This window comes from Balaenoptera musculus, chromosome 9 (assembly GCF_009873245.2).
Source record: "Balaenoptera musculus isolate JJ_BM4_2016_0621 chromosome 9, mBalMus1.pri.v3, whole genome shotgun sequence".
Taxonomy (NCBI): Eukaryota; Metazoa; Chordata; class Mammalia; order Artiodactyla; family Balaenopteridae; genus Balaenoptera; species Balaenoptera musculus.
In genome coordinates, this window is record NC_045793.1 from 84751348 (window position 1) to 84768526 (window position 17179).

General features: G+C 41.8%; 1 protein-coding gene across 1 annotated transcript in view; it reads right to left on the bottom strand.

The window, feature by feature from the left end:
* GNAI1 (G protein subunit alpha i1) overlaps positions 1–16076 on the bottom strand; it is an 89263-nt gene extending 73187 nt beyond the window's left edge. The window contains exons 1-2 of the mRNA XM_036863015.1: positions 15955–16076; positions 15262–15426 (exon numbers count right to left, since the gene is read on the bottom strand). Of these exons, the coding sequence (XP_036718910.1) occupies positions 15262–15379 (118 nt within the window). The 5' untranslated portion in view covers positions 15380–15426; positions 15955–16076. The remainder of the gene's footprint in view (positions 1–15261; positions 15427–15954) is intronic.
* Between the last annotated feature and the right edge of the window lie 1103 nt (positions 16077–17179).

Below are 17179 nucleotides of genomic sequence, written 5' to 3' on the forward strand. Positions count from 1 at the left end.
GCCTGCACACCGCAACGGAGAGCAGCCCCCGCTTGCCGCAACTAGACAAAGCCTGCACACAGCAACGAAGACCCAATGCAGCCAATTAATTAATTAAATTAAAAAGTGCACCAAGAGAAGAAACTTACTCAAAGGTTTATTTTCCCAAATGTCCAAAGAAACTTACTCAAAGGTTTATCTTCCCAAATGTCCAAAGTGCACATATAAAGGATTTGGAAGCACACACCATGCTTTTTTTTTTATTTTAAAACAGTCTGACAGCCCTTTCCTTGGCTTTACTGAGAAGCAGGCTCAATGACCCTGCACTACTCTCACAGCACAGCTGCCTAGACCAGAGAAGAGTGAGCACGTGACCAAAAGGTAGCCCAATATTCACTTACCAAAGACCTATGAATCCAGAGCTTGGGGCAAAAGTTGAGATGGGCAGGTGATTTGTCTGATTTTGGAAAACTAATTAAGGGTATGAGGCAGTGAGTGGTGTGAGCTGAACTTAAAGCTCGTGGAATGAGGAAACCAAAGGCTGGGTGGAAATCACTGAGGCAATGTCATGCAGCTCCAGAACCAAAGGCACCGGTCTTGGTTCCTGATACACCAGCTTTAAAGAGTTTGAGCCTTGGGCTTCCTCTGAGTCTTCTGTGATAATGATGCCTTCTTTGCAAGAGCTGGTTTGAGGAGTATCACTTCCTAGCCCATAAAGAGCCCCACCTAAAAACAGAAGTGTTCTTCACACACTTATCATGTCAGATATTTACTATACCTATCAGCACAGATGCCAATTTATTTTTAAGAGAATGATATATAAACATTAAATATAACATTAGAGAAACAGCTAGGAAGGAAGAAAAACAGTTTATGGATATGTTACGCCCAAGAAAGTTGAAGAATGTATCTTTTATAAAATCTCAATACTGAAATTGTAAAAGTAGATTGCATTAAAGTATGAAATAATCTTGGATCTATATTATATAATCCATTATTAGCAGAAGAAATGTATTCAAAGAGTACTTTTAATAACTCAAGTGCTCTGGCTGACTGCTTCAATTTAAGACATATACATCAAATTTTAGAAACTTTATAGTAAACTAAACTGTGAAAATGCAACAAATGTAAATGATATACACATTACTAAAAACCAACTTTTCTTCAATCACAGACTACTTATATGGGAAACACATGACAAATAAATATACCTCTATATTTGTACTCAAAACGTTCTATCAAATAAGGTGACTTTCTTGGTTGCAAACTTATCCACATAATATTTAACGATTAAAACTGTCATAAAATCTAAATACCTAATCTTAACTTTCAGAATCCAGATGAAACCATTATACCAAATTATTTTTTAGAATACCATATGATTCTTAAAATACTAAAGTTCAACTCGCAACTTATTCTCCCATGTACATGGATCCATTCTAGAAATTCCTCATGGCATTTGCTATCTTTATTCAGAAAAAATAAGTTGCATATCTGACAGGCTCATTCTCTTTGAATTTTCTAATGTTTCTGTTTTTTAAAATAACATTTGTCCACAACGAACAAAAACATCCACACACCCCCAAATAAATTCAAAATCTACACAAGTCTATGAATTATAAAGCATAAGTTCAGCTGACTCTCAAAAGGTAGCCACTAGGAAGACTCTGTTTAGAGTTTCATATTTTTCAGAATCACTCTTCGTATACTTCTTAGATTAGAGCTGAAACTATTTCAGATGTGACTGCTAAAACTACAATGGGCTACATTTGTTGACTGATAACTTTTCAGGAAGTTTGTTCTGAAATTATACTAAGCGTCACTATGTGCACAGTATAAGTTACTGTGGAGCTCATTACTTATTCTCTGCTCTGAAAGTTTTTTAATAGCTTTTGGCAAAAAGCAATAAAATTCAACTTGACGTATAAAATGCAATCATCCAAAGCAAAGTTAAAATGATCTACCACAAAGGCTTACTAAGACAAACGGCAGAGTGGAAGAAACCCAGAACCCATTTTTTTATACTTAAACTTATACTAAACAAGCCAAAATAACCATATTGTTTTTATCTAATGGTAAAATGCTTAAAGAATACTTTCTCTAATTAATTTCCTCTTCCCAATGATTTTTCCATTCCCAGATACCTAAATGCAGGCCATAGGGTTGGCATTCCATAAATATTTGTTGAATGAATTTACACATTTCATAAGAACCAGATGTCATAACTAACTGAAAGTAAGCCCAACCAACTAATGATACTATGATGAAAGCAGAAGTTATAGAACATTTATGCTATATTTAAACACATTTTGTAGGTACCTGTCAGTAAATATTAATGTGACGGATAGTTTTCTAAGATCAGAAATCCCTTTTAAGGGCAGTGGAAAATGTGTTATATGTGCATACAGATTAGGAGAGCCGAGATTATATACAAATAGCAATGGCTATAAACTTGCTCAGAATTTGCAACCATCTTTTACTTACTTCTAACAAAGGAATTTCATCATGAACTTTACCAGATGAAAATGTCCATAAAAACATTATTATAAGGTCACATTCAACCTGACCTGAATAATCATATCATCACAAGAAGCAATCCACTGTAAAAATTCTTACTAAATACACAGAAGATTCATTATCACTAATTACAGTTTTTGATCACTTTCCAGGAAGCGCATGTTTCCGTGCAAGAAAACATCAAATAGTTTTTTCTCAGAATGCACTACTAAAACAAGGTTCCAGATTAACATCAGAAGTTAACTATATAACACTAGGTGGGTAGGCATTATATATGTGTGTACATGCATGTGAATGTATAAAACATAATGAGTGCTTACTTCGTGCAAGGCACTGTTTTAAATACTTTATTAATAAGGTTATGGGAGGCTTCATGAATGTGGCAAAGACCGGATAAGTCTTGAAAAATGCTTACAAAATGGATAAATGGAAAAGACCCAGGAGGATCACCTCTAGGATTCTGCTTCTCGAAGTACGGACTGGACTGTGGATTAGCAGCCCAGGCAACCCCTGTGAGCTCGTGAGGAACGCAGAAACTCAGGCCCCACCCCAGACCTACTGAATGAGAACCCGCGTTTTAAAAGATTCCAACTTATTTCTATGTGTATTAAAGTTTAAGTTTAAGAAGAGCTGCTTTAGGAAAATGAGGTGAGCACACATGGAGCAGCAAGAACATACAACTGTGGAAAAAACCAACGTGGGAGCAGGAATTAAAGGATAAGAGAGAATGTAATGCGAGATCTACTTTGAAAATTACTGTGGTTTTTTTTTATCTTTTGCATGTACATGAATAAGGGGAAAGAGGCAGACAGGGTACCTTAGTGTCATCTAGATACAAATGGATGAATACAAGTGGTGTACTCTCCAGACGTCACATGGCAAGACTGTAACCCTGGCAGCCACAAGGGACCCAGTGGCCTAGGAGCAAACTGCAGAAGGCAGATGGGGATAAAGGAGGCAGGGAGTCACCTCTATCCTGATCTCCTCTTTGGGCCAAAGATTTAGGGGTGAATGGTACGTGAGAGAGGATGAGGAGATGGCTAAAGGCAGAGGGGCGTATTTGGGATCCAGGGAGGAGAAAGTCGCCGAGGCAGCAACACATCCACACAGCCTGGCGGAGATGTAGGGTCTGCCGAGAGAACACCTGAGCTCATCTCCCCCAGCACCATGGCACCACCCCAGAATCGCAACTCAGAACCCGCAACGTGCTTGAGGTGGTTGGAGAAAGCAGAGCACTCGGGGGCTAAGAGCCTGGCTACCACGCACCGGCTCTGCAGCAAAGGGCTGCCTGGGGAGGCGCGAGATCAGGAAACCCACAGCGTCCGCGAGAGACCAAGGAGGGCCACGACAGTGAGACAGATGGTCCTGGCTATGATCAAAAGGAGACATCATGGACCAACAAGGACGTCCACACTTAAGCAGTGGGTGCCAGTAGACAAGGAAGAAGCTGGCTGCCAGGGTCACGGGCACGATGCAAGTAAACGAGGATCCCCAGAAGACCCTCCCCACCGTGCTCGCACACGGACACGCACGCACACACACACACACACACGCACACACCCTTCTCAACCTAAGCAGAGACCACGTGAGCAAAGGGTGGAGGGAGGCAAAAAAACAGCACAGGAATAAATAAGTTCAGCGCTGCTGGATGATAAGAAGTAAGGCAGGGAAATAACTAAAATATTTAGAAAATAAAGTCAATGGAGATTTTGACTAACGGGGTGTGAAGACAAATAAGAAGTCAAGGACTGGTGGTGCCGGGAGCTAAGAAGAAGAAAACAGGAAGAAGGAGAAAGTGTAGATAAGTGGCTGAGAGATGATGCCTTCAATTTCGGAACACCATGTTAGGTAAATGAGAAATAAACCTGCCCTCCACCCTCCACCCGCAAGACTGAAAGGAAAACTGCAGCCAGTCCAGGGTAACCAGGATTCACACAGGCCACGTGTTGGTAAATATATGCTCACAAAAAAAATTACAAGAGGATACAATCTACTTACCATGAGATACAGTCAAGACCCTACAAGTATTTGAACAGCAAGATTTTTTTTTAAATCAATTTTTTGCAAAGAGACTATGAAGTAAGTGTAGTATTAATGAAAGTTACTTTTTTAAAAAGACAGAAAATACAATAAACTATTTTTAAAAGATTAGAAATAGTTTCTAGAAATAAAAATGTCACCATTAAAAGACTCAATTATGTTAAAAGGCACATTAGTTGATTACTGAAGAGAGAAAGTAAATTAGGAGATATCTAAGTAGCACACAAAAAATAGGGAGATAAAAAACAGGAGAGAGGAGAGAGGTTGAGAGAGAGAGAAGTTAGAATGAGAAGCCCAAACTAATTACAAAAGAAACTCCAGTGGAGAGAGAAAAGTCACAAGATACTATCTCTTTAAAAAAATATATTGATGTGTGTTCCATGAGTGTCTGTGATATTTCCCAATACTTGTGTACCACTGGAAAAGTCCACAATTTTAAAATAAAAAGCAGTTTAAAGACTGAATGGAAGGTGAAAAAGATGCGAATGCAGCCTAATATTTTGAAAAGTTTAGATGACAAAATGTGGGATGAAAAATTATTTAAGGAGGGTATGAACAGTTTTGTCTGGATTTTATTACTTTTAATGCTGGGCATGACTTGAGAATGCTTACGGAGCAGGGCACAGGAGTCTTTAAAGCGTGAAGATGGTAGAGAGAATCATGGAGGATGGGAAGGTCCTGAGGGTAAGAAGGGATGAAGGAGTGGGGGTGAGTACGGAGCGCTGGCCTAGAGTTGGGAGGGGCACCTTCTCATCAGTTCCAGCAACTCAACTGACCGGCATCACCGCTTTGTACTGTCACAACACATCTCTTGCAGGCATGTCTTGATCTGGTTGCTGATGACACTGATGTGCTCAGTTTGTGAAAACTCAGTGGGTCAATTTTCAAACTGCATAGAAATATGTTATGCTTCAAAAGATTAGCTTCAGAACTACCAATCAGAAGGCAGTTTTCTTCTAACTCCTATTATATTATATTATATTATATTAATCTTAAATGTGGTTTACTTACAGGTTGCATGCCTCTTAAATACATGAAAGGCTATCAAATAAAAGGCATGTGCCCAAACAAGAAAAAATATAATGTACATTAGATAAGTATATTACCAGAAAAAAAAAAAAATGAATCTGGAGGGTACCTTAGATAGGCAAGGTAAACAGAGGAATTCCAGGTAATTCAAGGCTAAGTCTTAAGTGACTCCTTTGAAAAATTATTAAAAGGCATAAATACTGTCACAGATTCAATGCTTGTTTCTATTTCAAGGTTACGACCACTTTTCAAGAGATGTTGCTTCTCTTTTAAAAGTAAATTCATTGTAATTCTGGAGTTTTATTAGTAATCTCTTTGTAGGAAGTAATCATAAACTCCCCTGATAAATGGCACATTCACTTGAGTCAACTCAATGTTTCGTAATTTATATTAACAGCTGTGTTTTATTTTCAAGAAAGATAGAAGGAAAGTTTGCAGGAAATTACTGCATTTATTCTAAAAATGGGTAATAAAATGGAGAGAAATTACTTTTAAATCATTTGTGAAGTTTTCTAATTACTCAAAATTCAGGCTCTATAGAATTCTTAACCTAGCACAGATATCTACCTGGTCTGTTCCCAGTGGGGAGTCTGTAACAGAAGTCCAAGCCCCAGAAGGAAGCTGTGGTGGGACCAGAAACTAGTAATTACAATTGAGTTTATACTTCTTGAAATCTTTGCTATGTGCACACCCTCTGCTAAGAAGAGCCGACAAAAGGATTTAATGTCTATGACCATAAATGGATCTATCCACAAGGAGGCAGGGAGGGAGGGCTGATCGCAAAGAGTCTCTAAAGTATTTATAATAACAGCTTATATTTAATAAAAACTTGTGCCATGTACAACTGCTCTAAGTACTGTAGATACATTAGCTTATCTTGTCCCCAGCCCTATAGGGTAGGTACGTTTATTATCTGGAATTTATAGAGAACTGAGGTTTAAAGAACTGGATAACTTGCCCAAGGTCTTAAGGAAAACATTTTACAGCCTGAGTTCCTTATACGTGGAAAAAGTAAGAAAACTAAACTATAGATGGCAAAATCTCCTCTAGATTGCAGGTTTCTGTATAATACAGAGCTTACAGCCAATCAGGATCCAAAAGTCTGCTCAGAAATACATGAAGGGGTTTCCCTGGCGGTCCAGCGGTTAAGACTCCGCGCTCCCACTGCAGGAGGTGCGGGCTGGATCCCTGGTCGGGGAGCTAAGATCACGCATGCCGCAAGGCATGGCCAAAAAAAGAGAGAGAAATACATGAAGGCAATGGACAGATCCTTAACTGCTGTAATTTCTGAGAGGCATGCTACCTACGCCCTCATCCCACAAGATCAACAATGCACACTCCGATATTAAAGCTCATGTCCCCGGGTATCTGTTTATACCACTTCTTCCCCATTTTCCCTTATAAGGAGTTATCTTTATGTACACATTTTCTTTCCCTAAGTAGACTGTAAATTCTCCTAAGGATTTTGTAAACTTAAGGCATAACTGGATACCAAAAACATGAAAGACACTTTACAAATGCCACCAATGACAATTCTCACCATACAAGGACAGGCAAGGACGTCCCTGGTGGGGCAGTGGTTAAGAATCCGCCTGCCAATGCAGGGGACACGGGTTTGAGCCCTGGTCCGGGAAGATCCCACATGCCGCGGAGCAACTAAGCCCGTGCGCCACAACTACTGAGCCTGTACTCTAGAGCCCGTGAGCCACAACTACTGAGCCTGTGTGCCACAACTACTGGGGCCCGTGTGCCTGGAGCCCATGCTCCACAACAAGAGAAGCCACCGCCATGAGAAGCCCGCGCACTAAAATGAAGAGTAGCCCCCGCTCGCCGCAACTAGAGAAAGCCTGCGCACAGCAGCAAAGACCCAACGCAGCCAAAAATAAAAATAAATTAAATTAAATAAATTAAGAAAAACAAAATTTAAAAAAAAGACTATTACTCAAAATGAATCATTTAACTAGTCACTCATTTAATTAACATTTATGAAAAGACTAGTACGTGCCACCTCATTAGGTGATAAACAAGTTGGACAGGATTCGTGCTCTGATGAGCCAATCCCCACGGAGAGATGCAACAGACAATAAAAAAGTAAATGCACAAGATGATTTCAAAACTAATTTGGAAGGGAGAGCAAAGAAGACTAATTTAGACTGGATGGTCAGGAAAAACTTCATTGAAGAGGAGGCAAACAAAGGAAAGTCTTATTCGTTCACATTAATCCACAAGTGAAGTACCATGAGTTCAACATGAAACACCAGAAACTGGTGGTTTTGCTATTACCATAACAGTCACATAAATTATAAGGGACCAAAGAATATAAAATTACCATCATTATGCATTTCCTAAAGTTATACATGAGGTATCAATGAGGGTATCTGGAAGTAGGGTGTTGCCACAACAAACACTAAAAACGTGGAAATGGCTTTAGAATTAAGCAATGGGTAGAAGCTGAAAGAATTTTGAGGACCATGATAGAAAAAGCCTAGATTGCCTTGACACGCTGTTAAAAACACAGATGTTAACGGCTCCCCTGGTGAGAGCTCAAAAGAAAGTGAGGAAAAAAAAAAAAAAAAAAAAAGAAAGTGAGGAACATGGTAGAGAAAACTAAATACAGTCATGAACAGACTGTTGATAGATATGTGGACTTTACATGTGCTGCTGGTGAGGACTTGGATGGAAAGGAAGAACATATTATTAGAAACTAGAGGAAAGAGGATCCTTGTTATTTTGTGGCAAAGCATAAGTGAATTATGTCCTGCAGTTATGTGGAAAGCAGAACTTGTAAACTATAAATTTGAATATTTAGACAAGGAGATTTCCAAGCAAATTGTTGAAGTTGTGACCTGTTTTTTTTCTTACCGGTTATAGTAAAATGGGAGAGGAAAAGATAAATTAAAAGAGTACATAATGCAGTGGTGGTGGTGTGATGAATTGGGAGATTGAGATAGACATACATACACTAATATGTATAAAACAGATAACTAATAAGAAAACTGCTGTATAAAAAATAAAATAAAACTCAAAAAAAAAAAAGAGTACAAAATGAAAGAATGCTGTCAGATCACCATCATACAGGCAAGAAACAGGCTGATAACATTACTCCGCTGCGAACACGTGCTACCTTCGATTGAAAAGGAAGGATGACTTGAAGGGCAGAGGCCAGAGGCCAGAAAGTCAAGCAGAGTCACCAAGATTATTTGTAGGCCTTGAAACCTAAAGTAGTTTGGAAAGTGCATGGGACTGAATACTCACTCCTTTTCCTTTCCACTTTCTCCCTTTCTGAACGCGTGACTGTAACCGGTATCCTATGCCTGCTCTATCACTGTGCCCTCCTACCGTATTCTAGGAGCACGTAATGTGTTTTCTAGCTTCACAGGTTCACAGAGAGAAAGAAATTTGGTCCCAGTATGGATTATATGGAGAATCTCACCCATACCAGAGTTAGATTCTGAGATCTGGATGAGATTTTGGATGTTGAGTTGATGCTGTAAGGGGTTGAGACTTTGGGAGATGTTGGGACAGGATAAGTGCATTTTGCATGTGGGGTGGACATGAATCTTTGGGAGCCAGAGGGCAGACTAAAGTAGACAGAATGATAGCCCCCAAAGATGCCCATGCCCCCAGTCCCTGGAACCTGTGAGCGTGTTATCCTACATGGCAAAGGAACTTGGCGGAGGTGATTAAGATAAGGATCCTGAGATGCATCTGTTATCCTGGATTATCTGAGTGTGCCCAGTGTAATCACAAAGGCCCTTAGACGTGAAGGAGGGAGACAGGACAGTAATGCTACAAAAGAAAGACTCCACTAGCCATTGCCAGCTTCGAAGATGAAGAAGAGGCCATGAGCCAATGAAAGCAGGTAGCCTCTAGGCCAGGGGTCCCCAACCCCCAGGCCGCAGACCGAGAGCGGTCTGAGGCCTGTCAGGAACCCGGCCGCACAGCAGGAGGTGAGCGGCGGGCAAGCGGGTGAAGCTTCACCCGCCGCTCCCCACTGCTCACGTTACCGCCTGAGCCACCTCCCCGCCGCCCCGCAACGCCCCTGGAAAAACTGTCTTCCACAAAACCGGTCCCTGGTTCCAAAGAGGTTGGGGACCGCTGCTCTAGACAGAGATTGGAAAAAGCAAATATACGGATTCTCTTCTACAACCTGCAAAAGAAAAGCGGCCCGGCTGACATCTTGATTTTAGCTTGGTGTAACCTTCTGAACTACAGAAACGTAAAGTTAATAAATTGTGCATTGTTTTAAGCCACTAAGTTATGGTAACGAACATTCGTTTTAAAATTATTTTTGCCCCATTTCTGTTAAGATTTTTAACCCTATTTCTGTTAAAGTTTTTAATTAGTATTGAACAAATTATGACAGAAAGCAGCCTAAGCGCTACAAGACTAGGTGCAGTTGACCTTAGCTCATTCAACTCAAATGCCATGTGGGATCTGAGCTTCACCAACGTCACACTCTGGGAAGTCAGACATTGGCTAACTGCGTGCCAGAACATATGACCAAGAAATTTATGTGACCTAGAAATGTGACAAATACATCAGGTCCTCCCATGTCAATCTGTGGTATCTTGAATTTTCCAAGGCAGAGAGAAATGCATAAGAAAATACAAATTAAGATCGTGGTTGGATACTCAATTTTTGTCTTAAAAATTACAGTGATCTTTTTCAGATTTAAATAACATCTTTGACTAAATCCTATAATACAGGTATTGTATTTCCTATCATTGATAAGTTAACAAGATTCATGCTCTTTATAGCTAAGAGGCCAAAAATAAAGAGTAAAAAAACCTGAGATCTATCCTTACCAAAAAAAATTATTTTAAGGACAAACACTACACTATAACACTATAACAACATAGAAGACCCTCCTCCAATGAATATCCATTGTCATTTTCTTGAATTTATCTAAACTGTCAAATAAATATAACGACTGTGAAAAGTTCTTATAAATATGAAAAAAATTCTTAAACCAAACAATTTACTTTTAGATACCATGTGCTCACTTCGGTTGTCATTTACTTTTACTGTTCCCTTTTTGTTTACATTCCCATCAATATTGAAAATGGCAAAGTATAAGGTTTATATTCTAGGTAAATCCTAATCCTACACAAGATATTAACATAATTAAGAACTAAATATGCTCATGACAAAAGGAAAGGTTTGTTATGATGACCTACAAAGATCCTGCCCCTGAAGTCTCACACTAGTGGGGGAAGCAGGCGGGGCATAAAGCTAAATCACACTAGAAACCAGAGAGCAAATGTGCTCTGCCATACGCCAACTATTCCTGTTTGGAGAAGAACGGTGCCCTGAGGAAAAGAGTATGAGGCTAGAGGGAAGCCAGGTCTAGAAGAAAGTTTTTATTCTGCAGGCAATGGAGAAGTCAAGAATGGTTTTCCGAGCAAGGCATTAGCATGATACCTACTGCAGGCTAGAGGCAAAGACCAGAAGCAGGAAAGTCTACTGGAAATAGGCTGCCAGAGGCAGAGGAGAACTTGAACTATAAAAGTGAGAAGGAAAAACAAAAGATACAGAAAAATCAGCACTTTCAAAACATATGTTAACACCACCTGCGGCTTCTAGTAAAGTAATTGCTAATACAAAGTAGGTGAGGGAGAGAGAAGCACATAACCCCTGTAGAAATACCAGATCCATTCACTCACTTAAGGAAAGGGGCTTTCTGACATCTAAGATCCTGAGCCAACTCTAAGGAAACGGCTAAAGCAATGCAAAATCAAAAGTTCTGCAATGCCAGAATTTCTCAACTAGGGAAGTCACAGGGCAAGATTAAAGAAAGCCAAAAAGATGAACGGTTTAGTTTCTCGAATAGCTGGTGGGTGGTAGCAATGTAAAAATATTCACCAGGCAGAAGAGATCCAGTCCCTCACCTCATTTTAAGAAGTTAAAGAGATAAAGGGTATGGATTTGTATTTGTTTGTTTGTGGGGATGAGTTCAGTGGAGGGAAGGATAATGGGTGGAGGGAAGGATAATGGGAGGAGTGAAGGAGAATACAAGCTCAAAACTTCAAAGTGAAGGGACTTCCCTGGTGGCGCAGTGGTTAAGAATCCTCGTGCCAATGCAGGGGACATGGGTTCGAGCCCTGGTCTGGGAAGATCCCACATGCCGCGGAGGATCCCACATGCCGCGGAGCACCTAAGCCCGTGCGCCACAACTACTGAGCCTGCGCTCTAGAGCCCGTGAGCCATAACTACTGAGCCCGCTTACCACAACTACTGAAGCCCGCACGCCTAGAGCCCATGCTCCACAACGAGAAGCCACTGCAATGAGAAGCCTGCGCACCAGGACGAAGAGTAGCCCCCGTTTGCCACAACTAGAGAAAGCCCACGCACAGCAACGAAGACCCAACGCAGCCATAAATAAACTAATTAAATAAATTTCAAAAATTAAAAAAAAAACTCCAGAGTGAAATAATTTAAGAACAATTAATTCATAAAAATTTTACTTGTATATACTCTACCCTCATATATCTTTGAAAATTACCATAAGATATTTAATAAGTACCCATATGTACAATGTAGTCTCACTGAAACAACCACCTAGGCCTAATGCTATACCCTTAAAAGGATAAGTTGTAACATCCTCAAAGATATAACAATAAATGATGTTTTCCTTGAGACAATCAGCCATATACAATGGAAAGAAAACTTTAAGTATTAAAATAAGTTTCATTATTTAGGATTATTATTCTAATACTAAAGCCTGAAAGCTAAATCTTTAGAACCACTCAAACCCTGACCCGATTTCCTTTAGGTCAAGGATTAGACTAGGTCCTCTTTTTTTTTTTAAGGCCTAATTCACTGCTCCTAATAAGGATAGTGAAATACCTCTGAGTTTAAAAAAAAAAAAAAAAATATATATATATATATACATACACACACACACACAATATATATGCACATATATATACATATATAGTATATATACACATATATGTATAAAATAGACATCCAGTGCCCAAATCTTTGTATGTGTCTTATACCCGAATCTCTCAACCCAAATGTCTAAAATGACAACACATGCCTTAAGAAAAATGAAATACAATGAACTATTTACTATACCATCTTAAATGTGCTTTATACCTTAAATGAAAAAAAAAAAATCATTTGATGAGAAAAACAAAAGTGAAGAGGAGGAAAACCTGATGTAAACAGAATTGACATTGGTTATAGGTTACCTAGAGACCATTTCACATTTCTAACTGATTCAGTTGCCGTGTTTTACATGGACTGATTTCATTGAGCTCCTTACACGTATAACTTTAAACATCCAAAAAGGAACCAAAGGTCAACCCTCCACTGCTGAAGTCAAACTAGGAAAAAGAAAAATGTTTTCAAACATTCCAAGAATAAGCCAACATTCTGTTTATAGGAACTAGAATGCTGGAACTCTGGGCAAAAGGGTAGAGTAGAATGGGAGTAAACCAGACAAAGAGGAGTGTTGGGCCAACAAGACAGGGATGCTGTGACGGGGATTTCTACAGAGAAAAGGTGTACGGAACAGCAAGAGACTAAAGTTAGAAAAGAGAGCTGAAGAAATTCAGTTACCTAAAGATTTTAAAATCATTGTGAAAGCTTTCTAATGTTATTGGTATGGAGAAACAAAAATTCCCTAACTTCTGAAAATCGCAACTCTGCTACACCTTTCTCACGGATCTCACTATAGTTCGTGGTAGAGATGCAACTTTGGGTTCTATGTTACACATTGAAGTATATTTAATTGTTAGTCTAGAACAGTGATTCTTAGCCAAGATTAAATTTTGCCCCCAGGGGATGTTTGGGGGCTATCTGGAGACTTTTCTGGGTCACGGGTGGAGGGGGACTGCTCCCGGCATCTAAAAGGTGGGTGCCAAAGATTCTGCTTAACATCCTACAATGCACAAGACAGCCCGCACAACAAAGAATTATTCCACCCAAAATGTCAACAGTGCTGAAGTTGAGAAACAGTGATCTCTTCTGAATATAAGCAAAAGCCAACTTGGTGGACCTTGATCCTAGCCCATCTCTCTCTAACAGACATCTATTTAAAGCATAAAACACCACCAGAGGACTCACTTTCCAATGCTTTAAACATGGTGGATGGCTGACTCAAACTCAGGTCACACAATACACTGAAATAATATAACAGAGCAGGAGTGCAGAAACTGCAGGAAAAGAACTTTTCAATCCTTTTTCCATTTTTGTCGCAAGCACATTGAATTCGAAAGAGGAGCACCTACACGTTTCCATACAAACGTGTGTGTCACCTTTGTGCTCAATACACTAAAATACACTGACTTCCTCAAAAGACAATATTTCTCATTAATGTAAAAACTTAGGTAAACAGTATTAACTGAGAAAGATTTACGTTGGGGCGCGGGGGTGCAGAAAACCACCAGGTCTTTAAAATGCAAAGTTATTTCACAGTTACTTGCAGAATGACTCAGATCATTATTACTTTTAGTCATGCCAAGTTTGCTGCTTCTAAGCCTACTAGTAATGGAGAAAAAACCCACCATTTTTCCTGCAGTCATTAAACCAATGAAACAGAAGCTCACCGAAAACAGGTTTGTGCGATAGTATTTCTGTTTTATTGTAACCGTTACAAAAATAAAAGCAGTCGCTGGGAGTGCAAATAAAGATTCTGAGAAATCTTTCACCTACTTCACTGCCTACAGAGTGTGTGTTTGGGGGGTATGGGGATGCAAACAAAAGAAAACCCTAACTCACACATCAACAAATCTTAAGCTGCGAGTATTTTCCTAATGCATCCCTTAATCAAAATCCTGGCTTACTCTTTTTACGTTCCCTCCCTTCAAACAACTGCAAAAGACCTCCACAGAGCGTTTCACCAGGAGAACAATACTAAGAACAAGTAAGAGCCTTGCGTGTATCTGGCAAATCTCATTCATCTGAAGCCGTGGCAGCAGAGAAGAGAATCCTGTTGTTCAATGTGACCCACTCACACCTTTCACACCGGTTTTCACTGCTCGAGTATCTTTCTGAAGCCAGTGTTGCCTAACTTTGATGGTTTCCATGTCCCACCGTAATAAAAATCCAGCGTCCAGCATAGCCTACTTCCTTACGCAAGATAAATATAATCAGTGCTGCCTTAACACTTACTGAGTCGCCACAGGAAGTTCAACAGAAAGACACAATTCAACCCTACGGAGACCCCACAAAAGGTGCACTGATTTCACAAAACGTGGCACTCGTGACATGAAGAAACCACAACCGCGATACGACACTTTGTAGGAAGGCTTTTCGCGCGGGGGAGGGGTGGAGGGTGGGATGTGCTTTTATTTCCTTGTCGCCAGTGCCCTTTCATCTTTACAAAGCTGAGCTAACTTCAGAGAAAAGGGGTTCCTCGCGATTCGCTCCTCGGCTCCTGGCGGGATCCACACCGAGACAAGCGAGTGAAGCTCCTGCCCCGCCGCGGGCGAGTTCCCCCCGGCCAAGGGAACAGAGAGGAAGGGGACCGGGGAGAGGGGCACCCGCCTCGGCTGGGCGCCGCGCCGCACAAGCTCGCGCTCCGAAAGCATCCTCGGGCGCTACAAGACGCGCCCTCCGCCGCTTTGGCACGTCCCCTCCGGGCTTCCCAATGCCGAGGAGCCCGCGCCCAGCACACCCGCCAGACTCCCTGGCCCCAGGCCCGCCGGGGGCCCCCGCCCGCCAACCCGGCCCGGCCGCCCTTACCGAGCAGCAGCAGCTTGACCTCGCGCGCCGCCTTCTCGCCATCCTCGCGGAGGTTCCGGTCGATCATCTTACTCCTCTCCACCGCCGCCTTGTCCTCGGCGCTCAACGTACAGCCCATTGTGCCAGGAGCAAGAGCTGGCCGCCGCTCCCTTCAAGTCCGGCGCGCTGCCTCGAAACACAGGTGAATTCTTTCTTCCTGGATGAGGGCGTTCGAATTCCTCCCGACGCCGGCCACGCCACCCCCACCCACTTCCGAAACGGACCTAGGGAAGCGCTGTCTGCAGAGAAGCTAGCAGCACCGCGCGGCTCTTGCCTACGGCCGGGCTCCGCGCCTCGCCTCCCTCCGCGCCTCGCCTCGCCTCCCTCCGCGGCCCCGAAGTCTCGGGTTTCCAGGCTCTGGGTACAGCTACCGGTGGCCTCCTGCTGGTGGCCGCGGCGCAACCTCTAGAAGCCCGGCGCTGCTCGGCGTCCGCGCGCCGCCGCGGCCCCGCCCCTGCTCGCCCCTCCCGCCGCCCCGCGACCACTCCCAGAGCGCGCGCCCGAGCACGAGCCCTCGGACATCACCCCCTCGGACGGGTGCGCGCGCCCACGCTGCCGCGGACCCCGGCACCCCACAGCCCCCGAGGGCCGGCCACCGCGCGCGCCCTTGGGGAGCGCCCCCGGAAGGCCGAACGTCGCGGCGAGCTCCCCTACCTCGCTTCCTCCGCGGGAGCGTGATAATTTCTTCCCGTTTACTCACACCCAGGGATGTGTTCGAACCTGCCCCTTAGGGGTGCGGGTGGGAGAGCTGCCAAAGTTGGAAACCGAAAAAAGCCAGTCCTGGGCGTTTGAGCATGCCCAGCTCGGGCAGGCGCGCAAGGGTTTTCCAAATGTAAAGGCGTGTCAGCTGGCCTTCAGGGGTGAGGGAAATAGAGGGAGCTGGGGCCGGTAATGGAACCGTGGAGAAAGCAGAGAGGGTAAAGTGGGGAACAGAAAAGTCTGGGGAGGATAGGAGGTCAACTTTATTCCGCTTTTTTCTTTTTCCCTTCTCTCCTCCCTCCTTCCATCCACTCTCACGTCCCTTTCCACAAGCAAAGAACATTTTGAAGGATTTCCTCAAACCTGAGAAAATGTAAGACAAAGAATCAAAGAGCATATTTTTTTTTCTCCTATCCATACAATTTTATGTGCCATAAATTTTATTCAGAAAGTCTTTTCAATACTGTGTCCATTCATCCCACTTTCAAAATTATCCACAAAATGTCCAAGGATTGCCAAAATGATAGGATACTCTACAGCATTAAAAGTTATATTATAGAATAATATTTAATGATATAGCAGAGATATTTATATTTTAAATGAAATAGAATTTTTAAAGCAGTATGAAAAGTACGATAAATTTTTTCTTAAATAACATATATGTTAATAAAGTATTTGGAAGAATGCCACTTAACGTTAGAAGAGACCATAATCGTCACTTAGCCCAACCTCTCCATACTACGCAGATTTCACAGCTGCTACCTATTCCCTCCTGCCACAGATTCAGGCATATTCCTGGCTTAAATGTTTTCATTGACTGAGAATTCAGAAACGCAGGGGCATCAAAGTCTACTGCTAGATTGCTCTCGGATATTTCTTACTTGCATTAAACAAAATCAACCCTTAAAGGATTGAAACAATAGAAACGTTTTATTTTCTCTACAGTACCAGGGTAATTATATTTTCGAATGGATAAGCTTTAAAAAAGAGCATATTTTTAAATAAGACCAAACAACACACCCACACAAATCTCCACACCTTAACTGACCTCCTCTGAGGTGACATGGAAGCTTCCAGGCCAAGTTCTGAACCAATATTTATGGCCGTGTTAGTAAATCATAAGCCACTGGGCATGTCATTCCTTATTGCAGGCCTTGGCTTCCTCATCCATGAAATGAGA